The following is a 16,038-nucleotide window of genomic DNA, read 5'->3' as shown; positions in this document are numbered from 1 at the left end:
GTGCCTGTGCCACTTGTGAGAGGGAGTCACTTATAAAAAGAAAAGAGGTCGACATTCATTCCCTCGATCGGGTAGCCTTGTGTTCTTCCTTAAGCATTATAGGCTCTCACAGGTCAAACTAAAAACTTTACTAACCCCGCTGTGAGCTAAACAATGTTCGTGTCTCAAGAGAAAGAGATGTAGCCTGCAGCCGGTCCCGTGGTGGCACAGATCGGCACTTGCGACCAACACAAAGGCACATGTTCACGACCCCCACAGCCCCCCAAAACCCCTCGCCCCTTCCCGGCCACAGAGTCTGGTGGGGGGAAAAAGGCTGTTGTACATAACACTGCCAGTGTTTCTCCGTACCACGTACTTCCCACTTAAATGTACTAAGTTTAGGAACTGCAAGATCTCAAAGTGCGCTCCTACTAAGCGCAAAATGTTACGCTATAGACTGTGTTTAGAAACACAAGATCGGGCCCTAAGTCACCCATATTGCATCTATTGGATGTTTAATGCATAATTTCAAAACTAGCTGTATTTAAAAACATGCCATTGTGAACAGGTAAATCTAAAGTGCAAACTAACTGGCCATTGTCCAGAGTGGGCCCCACTTTTGAAGACTAATACTATATTTTGCCCACATTGACATTGACAGAAATGACTTTTTTGATACAATGACGTGTTGTATTTGATCACATCATATTTCCTAGTGTTTAAATGAGTCAGTAGTGTCTGATGCCCTCCTTGAGTGTTCCTGTTACAGATGTACTCTGTGATAAACTGACAGTGAAAAGGTATTTTCAGGCATTTTTTCTCCACTGCTTAGGGTCCGCCCGCTGCCTACAGCCCTGTTGCCTGGCAACTCCCCAGACGACATCCTCCAAAAGAAGCAGAGCTGTTGTGAGCTTTGGTGTGACACAGAGTGATATCGGGGAATCGGAGATCGTTTTGTCCTGATGGGATGTTAGTGGCAAGTTTGGTCACTTATGCGGAGCACTCATGCAGAATGTGTCACGCTGAACATGAATATGCAGGACAGTATTTATTAAGACTGTCTTCCTTTTGACCATGTATTAGTGTCAGTTCACCTGAGAGACAGAAGAAACTGTCCTGAACTTCTGAAACAATCTGTACTTGCATAAATATAAGAGACTAATTCAGTCAAGTGTTTGTAATTCCTTGTCAAAAATAGCCCTTGTGTGAGTCATCTTCTACCCCACTTTACCACGTTTCCACATTTGAATAAATTGGAACACAGTGATAGGCTCCACCAAACGCTAACAATAGTCAGTTCAGATTATTCCTAGGCACGTGCCACATGAGTCCCACCAGGGCGTGCATACAGCGAGTGCTGTGACAAACTGGGTCCTGCCTCTGTAACTATCTGTGTCTGAGGTTACATTGATCTACAGCACATGCCGGAAAGGCAGACATGAAAGTTGTACCGTGCTGAAGTCTGTTTTTGCTGCAGCTTTATGCAATTAAAATTGATGAGAAAAATGTGGGTGGGATATGAAAGACTATTTTTTCTTAGAAGATACAAAGGACGATGTGCCATATGAAAATGATTTAATGAACGCTACTGTACATGAGGCGTGTGGTATGCAGTTATTTTGATAAATCAGTGCTGCTCTTGTTCTGCCGTTTTTCTTTTGCAGTAATGACTTTCAGTAATCACTAATGTAAGTCCAACAAGGTCAGTGAGAAAAGCTTGGATAACCTGAATTTCTATTAATATAAAGAACATTGGGGCAAAATGACAATTGGAGGAGATGCGATGCTGCACTTACAGGAGAGGGTAACAAGAACGTGTTTCCCCTGAAAAACCGAGGGGCACTCTCTCTACAGTCCTGTACAAATCAGAAATGTGTCTTTATAAATAGACCAACTGCTACCCCCTGGTGTCCCGCAGGTGGTCCGCTGAGCCATCTCAGAGGAATCCGTGCTCATGACTTTATTGACGGGTTTATCCCACCTCAGCAGCTCGTCTTCTCCATTGGTCACTTGTTGGATTGTGAACTGTTGATATATAGAACATTGCTCCAGAGAAGAGAGCAGTGAAAGGAGAGAGGAAAGAAGAGGTGTAGATCTCATTAATGAGTAAGCGTCATTAGTCTTGGCCATTAGCGTGTTAAGCTTGGATTAATTTAACTGCAGCTGACTTTGGAGAAGCCTGTGGCCATCGTTCAGTGGGATTTGAAAAGACACCTGCAGGATTACTGAAAACTTTCCAAACCAACTCAGTGTAAAAGATCAATAATGAAACATACTGGTGTTTTTTCTTTTTTTTTTTTGTGAGTGGTGTATACTTTGATTGATACTTTTTTCCCTGTTGAATATTTTATCATCCCAGTAATCATTTGAAGATTTCAATTTGACTGAGGCAACACGATTTTGATGAACGTCCGTTGAGATGAATATCCCGCTCTTCCGTGGCTCGATAAACTGTTTGATTTGCCTCCACTCTTTCTCTGTGTTTGTGTCAACAGCCGGATCCTCACGGCCGAGACATCGCCATCCGTCCCTTCTTGGAGCACTGCGAGAACACCCACATGACCATTTGGCTCGGCATCGTTTATGCCTACAAGGGACTGCTAATGGTGAGAGGACACAGAATTCTATCATGTACTCTCAGTCTGGAGATGCGCAAATGCCTCTTTTCACACCGAGGCGAATGCAAATGCAGGTCCTTATGGCTCCATAGGCATGTTATTTACTTCCTAATCCTCTCTGCAAAACACCTGCCTTTTAGCCCAACTCTAAAGCTGAGGGTCTTATTTAAACACATAACCACAAAAAAAAAAAGAGTATGTCAAAAAGCAAATTGAATTTTTTTTTTAAGGGTTCAGTTAACTGCTAGGCTATTACATTATCATATGTTTTTGATATATAATTGTCATATTCTTAATGCTACAGTGCTACTGTAATTTTAATGATGAAAATAATCCTTTACAGCGAGTAGTGGATGTATTGTGCAGCGTGCGATTGATAGTAGTGGTGAAAACTCACAAAACAGATACTGTGAGTGAACAGATGGCAAGACAACATAGGGGGCACGCATTCAGTTATTTATGATGCCTCGTAAGACATCATCAGATTAACAGTAAAATTAGCAGATCCACATATAATACAGAACATATTCAGAAGTGTGTACCAGAAAGCAGCCTCCATGTATGTCATTTGTTTAGTTTGAATGCTAAAAAAAAATTCCCTCAACGAACATTTACTACCCTGACTGCCCGTGCAGCATTACTTTTTATGATATTACGCTGTGGCGCTAACACTGACAATCAATAGGCTATTATGGTGTTATCAAAGAAAACAAACGACGGCAATAAGGATACAAGTGCTCAACTTTATTTCTGTGCTATGTCTCCGCAGTTATTTGGCTGCTTCCTTGCCTGGGAAACGAGGAACGTCAGCATCCCGGCCCTCAATGACAGCAAGTACATCGGGATGAGTGTCTACAACGTGGGCATCATGTGCATCATTGGAGCCGCCGTGTCTTTCCTCACACGGGACCAGCCCAACGTCCAGTTCTGCATCGTGGCCTTGGTCATCATCTTCTGCAGCACCATCACACTGTGTCTCGTATTTGTCCCAAAGGTTAGCATTTACACACCTACTATCTGACTCATTAGACATAAAATGAAATGTTTGTTATTGCACTCATTCTTGTGAAACCCAACTTTTTTTTTCCTGATCAGTCAGTGTATTTTAGCCCACATCACGCTGAAGGCCTGCTATGAACAATACCCATATCGTCTCTTTCAGCTAATTACCATGAGAACAAATCCGGACGCAGCCACTCAGAACCGGAGGCTAAAGTTCACCCAGAATCAGAAGAAGGAAGACTCCAAGACCTCCACCTCTGTCACGAGCGTTAACCAGGCCAACACTTCACGGCTAGATGGGCTGCAGACGGATAACCACCGGCTGCGAATGAGGATAACAGAGGTCTGGTCTTTTTCCATTATTAGTCACTAAGAACAGCATGATGCAAGCAAACTAGAAAAGAGAGAAACGTTTGCCGCCCTTTGAAATGTACAAAGAAGCAATTGCAGCATTTTGTTCTACATAGAGCGGCGGCAGTATTGTGTGTTTTCTGATAATTGTGTGGCCTAGTTAAGCTGGGTTGGTAGAGAGCGGCGTTGAAGCAAAGCTGAGGCGACTTGTTTCATGGGAAGGAATGTTTTTAACACTGTCACTTGCTGTTTTAATTTTTTTTTGTTTTGTTTTGTTTTTAAAGTTGGATAAAGAGTTGGAGGAAGTGACCATGCAGCTGCAGGACACACCCGAGAAGACTCCCTACATCAAACAGAACCATTACCCAGATGCAAACAACATCCTCAGCATACGCAACTTTACAGACAAAGGTGAGGCACCGGCGATACATCAGAGTTTCCCCTTAAGAATAATGTATATAACGCAAAACTCAATTTGAAGTCTGAGTCTGCTTCCTATCTCTCAGGATACTGTGTCTTTTTGATGACAGCATAAAAACTGTATAAAATGTAGTTGATAGGATAAAGCTGAATAGAAGAAAGGAGAGAGTGATTGATGATGCAGTGCTTATATAGAGCTTGAATAGACTGTATTTTTGGGACAATGAGTTAAATGGTCATCCTTGTACAATCTTCTCTATCTGTCTATCTATCTATCTATCTATCTATCTATCTATCTATCTATCTATCTATCTATCTATCTATCTATCTATCTATCTGTCTGTCTGTCTGTCTGTCTGTCTGTCTGTCTAGCTGTGATGACCCCATACATTTATAAGGAATATAAGACTCGCATCACATTTCTATATACTATTTTGTTTTGTAGTAGAGTGAATCAATTAAAATACTCCCGATAATCATCTTTTTTTTTCCATTCTTGAGAGCAAATTCCTCACCTCCATCCATTATGAATGTTTTCTTTCCCCTTATGCTGTTTTAGTGCTGCTGTGTGCGTGCTGTCAGGTGAACCAGTGTTTGACTGGATGGTGACGTGCCTCTCTCAGGATGACTCATAAGATTAGCTAAAGTACCTGCATAGCTCCACTGCTGCGTGCTAACTTACAAGCTTTCGTTGGCCGCTGTTTTCAACACTCGCGGCCCCGCATTACATTCACCAGTGGGCCCACACTTGCTTTGCACCTAATTTCTTTGGTGTTGGGAGTGTTACCTCAGGAAAAAATAAAATAAAATAAAAGAGCTAGAAGGAGCCGTGACTTTATTCTATTTGCCAAAGATAAAAACAGGTCGGGGCTGCAACTCTCTGTTTTTTGTGTGTATGTTTTGGTGTCTCTCGTGTTTGTCAGTGGTCACCGCATCAAATCAACCGCATGGCGCTCCACTGAATATCCTTCATGTCGCAGCCTGCCACATAACATAGACTAAAGCGTTCAATGGGGTTTAAGTGTCTTATTCAGGGACACGACGATACTATCAGACTGTTCTAAGACAAGCGACCCTCCAAATTCAGCTCCCCTTGCCTCTACAACTCACTCTGTTCAGTGATCTAAAATAAAAATGAGTGAGATCTTTTCAAATTGAACAGAGATATAAAAGAGATATAAATAGACATTTGCTGGTGTGGATGAATTTGCTGTTTCAAATCCTTGCCAAGACAGACAATTGACCACACCGATGCAAATGAGATTGAGTCGGGTATTTTGTTTTTTTCTATGTTAAAGGGACTATACAGTAGGGTGGTCCTTATCTCAATGAAAAAAATAAAAATGTTTTTTTTTGTTGCTCCCACCATCCTATCAGGTACTACCCCATTAGAAACCAATTCCTACCAATTATTTTGCAGATCAGAGTGTATTTAGGGTATGCTCAAGCCGGTTGAAGTTAGTAGAAACAGAGAAAAGCAAGAAGACTGTGTTGTGGCGTCGTACGCGCTCAGTATACACAGCTGTCAAGGAATGCATTGAGGCTTTCTATCCGGAGAGACGAAGATGGGCCACGCGACATGCTCTGTATGAACAGGCCTTAAAATGAATGTCAAGTCTATGTGTGATTATTTAAATTTTACTTAATTATTATCCCTGCATATGTTGATCGTGGGATGCACCGATAACACTTTTTCTAAAACTGATATGAGTATGAGTACTTTGATATAAGTACTTGTCAATACCCATATGAGTACAAGGCATTTTCTTTTCTTCATACTTTTTGAAGTGAAAAGACGGTTTATAGTGCTTCTGGGAGGAGTACCATCACGTGGTATAACGTTCATGAAGCCAGGTGCCATACACCGTGCTCTTTCATGGCACGGCTGATTTACACACTAAAAATGTTTATATTCCGATATGCTGGCTTCAAACTGACCAACAGAGAAAGACAAGAACTTGGCAACTTCTGTGTGTTGGGAGTATCAGCATACGTCAAGTCATGGTTCCTATCCCATGGTTCCCCGCAGGTGACTTGCGTCTGTTGAAGCTCCTCATCGAAATCGGCTCATCATTGTCATTGGGTGCCTTCAAGAAACTTTGTGGTCACCTCTGGTACCTAAGCGAAGAGTTGGTGGCCCTTGCCTTTTTTGATCCAGAATTTGATGCAGCTGAGAAAAGGGCTATGATTAAGCAACTAAGTCACAGTGCACAAAAGGACCCTGCAAAACGAATTGCAATCAACCAGTCCACAATAGGCCATAACAGGCTTGAGGGATTTTGGTACCAGCAACACATGCAATTTCTTTGAGATTCTTTACTCCCCAACTCTTTGCTGGCAACAAGTCCAGATTTGGGAATCAAACGCAGACTATCTGAAGAAGTGGTCCACGAACTTCGCGTTGTCAACGATACTGCCGAATGAGGAGTCGCACTGAAGCAGGAGTACGATGCCTTGATTAACAAGGATGAGAAACAGACACAGTTTGTCCTACAGGTCGTCACAAAACACCGCACACTGTATCTCGATTCAATGAAGGCAACAGTGATCAAGGGTCTTGCTTCCACATCATCAAACGACACATAGAGCGGTGGAGCTATGAACATCTCGCAAGCAAACTATCACTGACATGACATTGCCAATTCTTGAGAACACTGCCTATAGCTCTTTAACTCATCGACTGCCAGTCATTTTCAAATCAGAGAGCTCCCCACTGCAAGGGGTTTGTCAGGATTTTGACTGTTTTTTCAAGACCCACAGAAAATGTAGGTCTGGGTCTATTTATTTATGGTTTATTTGGTAGGAACAGTGCAAGTTAATGAACAAGCCACACCAGATTGTAGCCTTAGGCTAGTTTTCATCCGTCGTCCCCCATGCACACTCTCAAACACACTCTCATACATCCTGGCCTATTGTACATGTTTTTAGTGGTAGGGGAAACCGGAGGAAACCTACGCAGACACGGGGAGAACATGCAAACTCCACACAGAAAGGCCCCGTCCTTGGTGGGAATCGAACACGGACCTTCTAGCTGTGAAGCACAAGCTCTAACCGCTTGTGCTTAGATGTGCTACCGTTTTGTGTCAACACAAAACCCACCAAAAGAAAGATTAGACTCTCTTCTTTCATCTAAAAAAAGATTTTGTTTGTACCTCTTTCCATTCTTTAGTAATCGTCCGTAGAAAATAGGTGAAATCACCCAAAATGCTGTTTTCTGACCAAAAAGCTGAGAAAACGAAAGAGCAATGCTGCCACCTGGTGATTCAATAAAAGAACTTGTAGTTCTTTTATTGAGTCACTAAGTGGCAGAATTAGGCAGCACAACTAAGATTTTAACTCCAGACATGCTCAAGGCTTTCCTGCAGCTTTTCCCATTGAAAAACCTAATTGACGTCTATAGACGTCACTGGCAGTCAGCGATTGGATTTCAATTGACGTCTATAGACGGCATTGGTTAATTACTGATGACTTTAACAAGCACTTTAATTGTCATTCTTGTGTTTAACAGCAATATATATTTTAACATGAAAACATGAAAATGTTTGTAATTTCGCCTATTATTGAAGCTTGAGTCGCTTTGAGCATACCCTAAATATTGACCAATCATGGAGATATTTGGTACCAACTAGTTTCTACTAAGGGAGAATCTATTGGGAGGGTGGGAGGATGAAATTTTGAAAGTCAGAATTTAAGGACCACCCTACTATACAGAGTTTAAAAATGTTAAAATAATGTATTTTCCTCCCCCTACATGTTCCAGCCATGTCCTAATGTGTAGAATGAGCCCAGACCTAATAGCCACAACTGCCTCTAAAATCCTGCACTGTCACTCAAAAATGTGCTAATTCGGGTCCGAAGTGCCGTCATGCACGAGCTTAATATAGAAGCTGCAGTTACGCATAAGGCCTGAGATGGCAGTAGTGAGTATAAAATCACGAACTTGCATCTAGCCCCTTTAATAAAACTATAGAATGAGTTCTAAACCAAAATAAATTTAACCATCAACACACTGAACTTTAAATTGTACAATATGATATTGTAATCCCTGAGAGACAGCTGTGCAATATATTTATATACAGTACTACCACAATCATAAGGCGTTGTTAACTTTTTGTCCGGTTCACTCTGTTTAATTTCCACTGTTGTGGGATTTTTGTGGAGAGTATGAAAACTATATATTTTTGAAAACCTTATGGTTTAAGCAATGAAGAAAACAATGTTCCATTTGCCCTTGTCATTTTGTGAAATTGTTATTATACCATTTCCCGTTAGAGTAAATGGGGAGTTCTGGTCATCGCTATGGTAACTCCATGAAACATATGACAAATGTTTCATTGACTTTTTTGATTGGAACGACCAAATGGAATTTTCTGCCAAGTATCGTACATTTCTGACAAACTACGTTTTTTACTCCCCATATAAATGCACCTTTTGTTTTTCTTCACATATCAGAGCAAATGGAAATGTTGTTTTTCTGATTTCATAAAGTTTTGATACTCTCCACAAAAATCCATTGAAATGACGTAGTGAACTGGGCTATTTCCTTGTGCTCAAAGTTTGGCCTCAGACTGTAATCTCCAATCTAAGCTCTTTTGTCTGTAAAGAGCAGAACCTTCACACACCTGCCTGTCATTGTGATCATATCTGGCTCCTAACTGTATTCATCAGTTCCGAGAGCAGAGCTGATCTAAAAGTACTGGGGGCTGTGAGTGAGCGGCTGTTATAAGAGGAGAACAGTATGTCAACAGTGATTACGCTCACTCACAAAGAAGAAGCACCCCCACATCTATCTGTCTGTGTCTGTCGGTATGTCTCTCTCAGCGTCATGAATATGCACAAGCTCGTGCCCATCAATTCCAGGTGTACTTGTTCTGACAGAGTCTTTATGAGCGGGATATTGTTGCAAATGGCCACTTAAGTTCATAAATGCTACGCTTAATTGCAAACTAACAAGCTCTAATATCAAAATGACGAAATGTATTGTACTTTACTTTATATTTAGAGATTGTATGGGGCATGTGATCTGGGCCATAACGTGAGGAAAGTGGTCCCACAAAAAGGCTGTGACATTTAAGTTTAGCTCCGGAGAGATGCATGGCTCGTGCATTTCTTTCTGCTTCATTACAACGGCAACAGCGCAAGACTGTCCAGCTAGCAAAGCTCTTACAGCTCCCGGAACAAAGGAAGGCTAATGCCACAGAAGCATTTTGTTTCGAGGAACAGTTTCTCAGTCGCCCTGTGGAATTATGGTGACATTTTGAAAGAAACCACATTATTACTTTCCTGAGACACATATACAGTGAGGCATAACAATAATAAGACCACCTGCCTTGTGTGCACTACAGTTTCTCTCGACAAAGGTTGGCTAAAACTTTCAGCATACAACATTTGTTGTTGGTTTGTCATTGTTCCTTACACCACTTTTGTTTCTGTTGATACTGATATTAACTTTTATATTAATCTTCCTTGGAGTAAATATTTTTGGCTGCTCTGCCGACCTCTGATTATTAGTATAATATTAGGTTAGAAATTCTGACTGACCATAGTATATTATGTGGAAAACTGTAATAAAAACTCTTTTATCTTTCAACAAAGTATTTAAAGGCTTCTTTTCTTACTCCAATGTAAGCACCAGTGTGTTAAAATAGAGCTGTAATGTCCCATGTTGCCTCCGACTGAATCAGGTCAGCCAGAGCTGGTAAATCTGGGACGACTAGAGAGAAAACTGTTGTAGGGGGAGAAAAAGGCCTTTCTATTACCCACCAGGTGTAATTCCCAAATCCCATAAGGTTGTTTACAGCAGTGTGTTCAACCAAAGTCCCCCTGGAAGCACAAGGGCAATAGCAGAATCATGTCTGTGAAAAATTTGACCTGCTCCCCCGAGGCTCTGAGGAGAGTCGAGATGGATGCTGTTTTCACAATTATGAACTGGAATGTAAATGAATTATGATATACTGTTTTACTTCTACTGGAGGTTAGCGTTGAAGTTATTAGTACTTTGTCATTGCCAGTGTACTGTGTAGTTGAATGCACTTCATGTCATTTTGTTCAGCTAAAAATATATATATTCATGTAGAATGCCTATCCCTCATGTGTACATTCTGGTTGTAGATGGTGAGAAGTCCATCCTGAAAAACCACCTGGAACAGAAACCCCAGGCGCAGTGGGGCTCCATGGACCCATCCCGAATAAACCGAGGTCCCTTGGAAGACATCAACTCGCCTGAACAGTAAGAACTGCATGTACATACATTTGGAGGAGGGGACTGTGTGTCAGAGCTCACTGTCCATGAACAGGCTGGAATGTACCACAGTTTGTGAATGCAGGTGGATTGGTGGTTTTACGGGTGAGACGGGTGGGGTAAATGTGACACAGATGATCTTCTCATCTTTCTCAGGTGTTCATGGATTTCTAGTTATCCAGTGTTGTCGATTTCTGGAGATTTTTTTTTTTTTTTAAATTCATGCAGTCCTTATGTGAAGAGTTTAGTGGTGCTAGGCTAGCGCATGTCTATGGTAACTAGTAGCCTGCATTAAAAACCTCTTCAAAATCATCGGGTCGTCCTCCAAACGTTGCCATATCTGATTTGTGAATTCCACTTGTAGTAATGCCGGCCGCAGGTAAACAAACTACTGTAGATACGGTGACCTAGCTGCGTAGCTTACAGCCAGGAAGCGGATGCTGCTCATATATAAGTTCTTTTAAATGCAAAATGGTTGTATTTCAAACATTATTCAGCCAACACAGACATTTATATGTGTAGTCTGGTGTTATAAGTGATTTGCCTCAGGTGCACTGTGCTTATTGCAGGCTACTAGTTACCATTGACATGCACTAGCCTAGCACTAGCCTAGCACCACTAAACCCATCAAATATAAGGACTGCGTGAATAAACAAAATATCTCCAGAAATCAACAACACTCTGGATAACTAGGAAATGAGGCCCTATGTCAAAAATCCTGAAGTATCCCTTTAAAGACAGAGGGAGATTTTTTACAGTTTGGCTGTCCAATTAAGAAGTGACATGATAAACAACACAAAAATGCTAAACATTTAGAATCTTAAACGTGTTAACTATGTTCTGATAAAAAAAAAGCAACAAAAAAAAAAAAAACTGGCATAATGCACTTTTAGAAACAGCATTCACTACTGTATAAGTCTCATTTTTTGAGAGCACCGTCGGAACCCCTCCCGCACGTCGGCATCCTCATGCAGCGCACCGAACACGTCACGCGGACTGCACCAGTTGAGGCAGCACTGAGGCGGTTGTCGTGGCAACTAGCCTGCTAAAGCACGGGCCGACTCGCTTCTCTCTCCCACACACACACACACACACACACACACACAGTCTACATACCGCTAACTGCTCTGCTCTGCTCTGCACTGGACATGCCGTGTGTATCCATGCATACTTTTGATTGATGTCTTGTCATAACATGTAAACGATGATTGTCTGGCAAAAGGCAGATCCCATTGGCTTATTATTATTCATAAGGCGGTGAAGCTGAGGCATACCAGCTTCATCAACAGAGGGACAGTTCACGCTTCTCTGAGAACCTGCTGTAGTTTTAAAACAGTACCAGAGGATTGCGATACGCCAAAGGACCGGGGTGTGTGTGTGTGTGAGGGGATTTAGGGGGCTCTGATATTAAGAGAATGAATGAATGAATGAATGGTGATGTTTGGATAGCGCTAAGGAGCAAAAAAAAAAGAGAATGTAGACACTTGCAGGGGCTTATGTAACCAGTGATTTACAGCTCGCATTTGAAGCAGCTCTGAAAATAGACAGGGAGGAGAACAGAAGTAAAGGAACACTCAGAGCAGTTCCCATGCCGCATGAATGTTTGATCACATGGTGAGAGCAGAGATGAAGAGGCAGGACGCACACAAACGTTCGAAACAGAAAGGTGTAGGAATGCCATACTGTGTCAAGTAGGACGACGGCTTATAAAACACCAACTGATAGGAAGTTCAAAATGAATAATTTACTTTGGATTCTCTTAGCAGACTGAATTAATCTAATAACATGCATTTCCAAAGTTTTCTTTTTTTCTTCTTCTTTTTTTACATAACTGCCATTTTGTTATGTAATTTGCACAAATGGCTGCAAATGGCATCGTGACTGAAGAGATGGGGTGTGAACACTCTCAGCGCTGATCCCAGGAGCAGGGAGAAATGCTGGACGGAAGCCTTAATAATGGAGGATTTCACACCAAGCTAAAACAAATAAACATAAGCAATACTAATTTGATCAGGCGTCGGTAAATATATAGACTGTATCTGTAACCGTTTATCTCTTAATAGTCAGCTAAATGTGTGTTGTCCTTGTCTGTCTACAGCATACAGCGCCGACTGTCCTTGCAGCTGCCCATCCTGCACCACGCATACTTACCGTCCATAGGAGGAGTGGACGCCAGCTGCACTAGTCCAAACGGGAGCCCTGGTTCTAGCCCGCGACACAGACACATGCCCCCCTCATACCGGGTCATGGTCTCTGGCCTGTGAGCCTCGTTCACACCCCACCTGGCTCTTTTTACATGGACCAGACTGATATCATCAGCGTATGTGTGTCATGTCGTCTCAGACTGGAGGGACTTAGGGGAGGAGGCTTTGGGTCTTCAGATCTGGCCTCTATTGAGACTTGAAACCCTTGAAGTCAGGACGGGGTGTGGAGAGGCCATGGGTGACCCTATAGGAACTCATCATTCACAGCGATGTCCCCTTGTCCATCTGCTCCTTTTGCCTATATTCAAGTGAGTGAAGTACATGCCTCCACACAGCTGACAGTGGAGCAGCAGTGGACGGGCCCCGACCAGGACGTGTAGCCTTACTCGGAGGGAGTGTCTCTTTTTGTTATTTGTCGTACGTACTGTATGAGCTTGCGTGTTCACGTGAGCCTGTCTTCTAATGTGAGTATTTCACAGTTACAGTGACTGGCATGGGAACGTGGAATTTACAAAACCCAACAAAGGAGTATTTGCATCGCGCCCTTTTCAAAGTGACTTGGAGACATGTAAATATCATCATTTTTTTGACTTGATGTACTGTAAGCTTTGTATATGCTGTGAATGATCAGATCAACTCTATGTGTGGGACATGTCTTAAAAACTCGAGCTTATAATCAGAGAATACTAGTGAGAAGCAGATATATTTATAGAAGAGAAAGAGAGAGTGAACTGCTCTTGGGCAAGGTGCTGACAAAGTAGCTTATGAGCAGTGCTCGTCACAATACATGAAAGGGGCCATTTTCTGAGTAATGGCCAGGACGCTCTGTTTGTCACTGCAAAATGTGCAAGTCTGGATTCCAACAAATAGTTTACATCAAATTTTGCCTTTCATTTTGCTTAATAGTCTGCAGAAAGCAGCAGAAGACTGACCTATAATGCTGCTTATGACAGAAATACTGTAACACCACAGAGTGTTCCACGGTTTGTGTTGTATGGCACTCATAATATTGTTCATTGCAAGAGAAACTCGCCGCCGAGTGCATACAGTCATGTTTAATAAGCCTGCTCATTGCCCCCCACAGAGTGGTTTGCACAGACTGTTATGATGTCCATCTGATCCTGCTAAACCAGCACAGTTAAGGGCAATGAGGTTCACAGCTGAGAAAGGCACAAGACTCTTTTAAAACTCAAACATGAGTGATGCTGGAAAGGATGTAGGTCGACCATGGCCACAAATGGCTTTAGTGGTGGACTTGAATTTCCACGTGTGGTGGTGTAGATGGAGAACAGAGGGACCTACCCACTTTCTACTAGTGATGGCACCACTGCTGATCACACTCGAGCATAAAGCACAGACACAGGGCTTTCTGCACAGATGATTTTGAGTGTCATAAAAAAATCACTTCACATTTAGCAACTGTGTCCATACCTCAGTTGCTATGAAAATATACTATCTTATAGTCGAACCCAGCCCCGAACCAGTTGTGGACACAAAATTGTCATCTCTAAAGTGTACTCAGAGAAGAAAATACTACACTAAGAATTTGGACAGTCTCAAGGTTTTTGTTGTAACTGTGAGAAGGTTCGTTTTCAGCATATGTTTCACCATTGTGTCTTGGTTTTTAGTTTTTAAGGCATCTTTGAGCGCTGTGCCTGTTGTCTTTTACTGTAGCCTACAGGACCCTCAATAGATGTTAGGCTTATAATTACAAACTACTTTGGCCGCACTTGTGTAAACCACATGTCATAGTTTTATTTTGATTCAAAGCCTCAATGCATGGGACAGTATGGGAGATACTCCCCCTGCAGTGGATCATAACTACTCTTGAGCTGAGAGGCAGAGACCAGCAGCAGAGGTCCTCCTGCTACAGGACATATCAGAAAGACCTTGAGCACAGACAGGACAGGAGTCACCACTGCTCCTGCCCCTTTGCCAACCAGAGGTTACTTCACTTATCAAGTGAGAGACTTTATCAAAGGTTGGCTCTTCCTTCAGGAGAAGCCAACCACACATTTTATATATGACATTCTATGTGATTGTGTACAATTTGCTGATACCCTGATGATGGTGTCCCATGTCTGGCGTTCTCAAGATCGCATGAAATCGAAAGTAAGTCACCGAGGTACTTCTGTTTTTGCGGCTGTCGTGACAAACCACTGCATTGTTCATCTCACCGACACTTGCTTTGATCTTGTATTTCTTTTAACCTTTTGATCAGCGTATGTCAATGCCAAGATTCTCAGTGGACTAACATCGCTATACAGAATGAACTATGCTACTGCACTGAGGGCAATAATGTGACACACGTAGCAACGTCAATGAGAAACTTATTCAAATCACTCCTGGCATTAACTAGTCCAGTCCATCCAAATGCCAAATGCAGGTCATCAGGTGTTTTCTTAATGTGCCCTATTTTTCTTGTTTTGGTTCAGTCAGTGTGGATGACTTTACTTGTTCAGATACAATTGTGGTAGGTCAAGGGCTCATAATTTCCAGTAAGTAAAAGCGTCCTGCTCCTGGTTTGTATTTGCCACAGGTGACATATACAGTGCGTATATAATGATATATTTGTACGTGTCATCAGGGTTTCTGGATAAAATCTATGTGTCCAAATTATGAAGTATATATTATGTGGAAGAACTCACAGGTCCATACTGTTAATGTTCTGTCAGTTTGTGCTAACACTTGGATTCAGTTCAACAGTTTCAATCCGTGAATCTATGCTTAATGCAACATGTTCAAGAGGGGCAATAACTTGTTTTATTTTAACAGAAAGAATAGAGATCTCTATATAAATAAATATATATGTATATGTAAAAGATCTTTTCATTTTTACCTAGGAAATATTTGACACATGCCACAAGGATATTTGAAAGTCTTTTTATTTTACAGTATCTGTAACTATGTTATGTACAAATGGGACTACATATGGAAATTGTATAAATAAGTATCACACTTGGATCACCTGAACATTTTTTGAAGCCATTAGTTTTGTCATTTTGGGACAATACAAATAACATTCTTCTTTTTCTGTCTGAATGTTATGGACAGCCTTTACTTTTCACATCATTGTTAATAAAGTGAGACTGAACATTATGTTTTGAGCTGTGCTTTAGTGCTCTTATTCTCTCGATAACAAACTGACCAAGGGTGCGTTGGAGTTAAAAAGGGGCGCGGCAGGAGAGGCACAAGATGATTTAGCCAGTGTGCTGTCAACACT

General features: G+C 41.8%; 1 protein-coding gene across 1 annotated transcript in view; it reads left to right on the top strand.

Moving 5' to 3' along the window:
• Nucleotides 1-16,038, top strand: part of gabbr2 (gamma-aminobutyric acid (GABA) B receptor, 2) — a 96,618-nt gene that overhangs the window by 78,498 nt on the left and 2,082 nt on the right. The window contains exons 14-19 of the mRNA XM_079570669.1: nt 2,475-2,585; nt 3,367-3,591; nt 3,760-3,942; nt 4,235-4,361; nt 10,482-10,599; nt 12,710-16,024. Coding sequence (XP_079426795.1) covers nt 2,475-2,585; nt 3,367-3,591; nt 3,760-3,942; nt 4,235-4,361; nt 10,482-10,599; nt 12,710-12,875 — 930 coding nt within the window. The 3' untranslated portion in view covers nt 12,876-16,024. The remainder of the gene's footprint in view (nt 1-2,474; nt 2,586-3,366; nt 3,592-3,759; nt 3,943-4,234; nt 4,362-10,481; nt 10,600-12,709; nt 16,025-16,038) is intronic.

The sequence above is a fragment of the Gobius niger genome (assembly GCF_951799975.1).
Source record: "Gobius niger genome assembly, chromosome: 14".
Classification (NCBI taxonomy): domain Eukaryota; kingdom Metazoa; phylum Chordata; class Actinopteri; order Gobiiformes; family Gobiidae; genus Gobius; species Gobius niger.
This window is presented reverse-complemented; position numbering and strand designations above follow the sequence as displayed.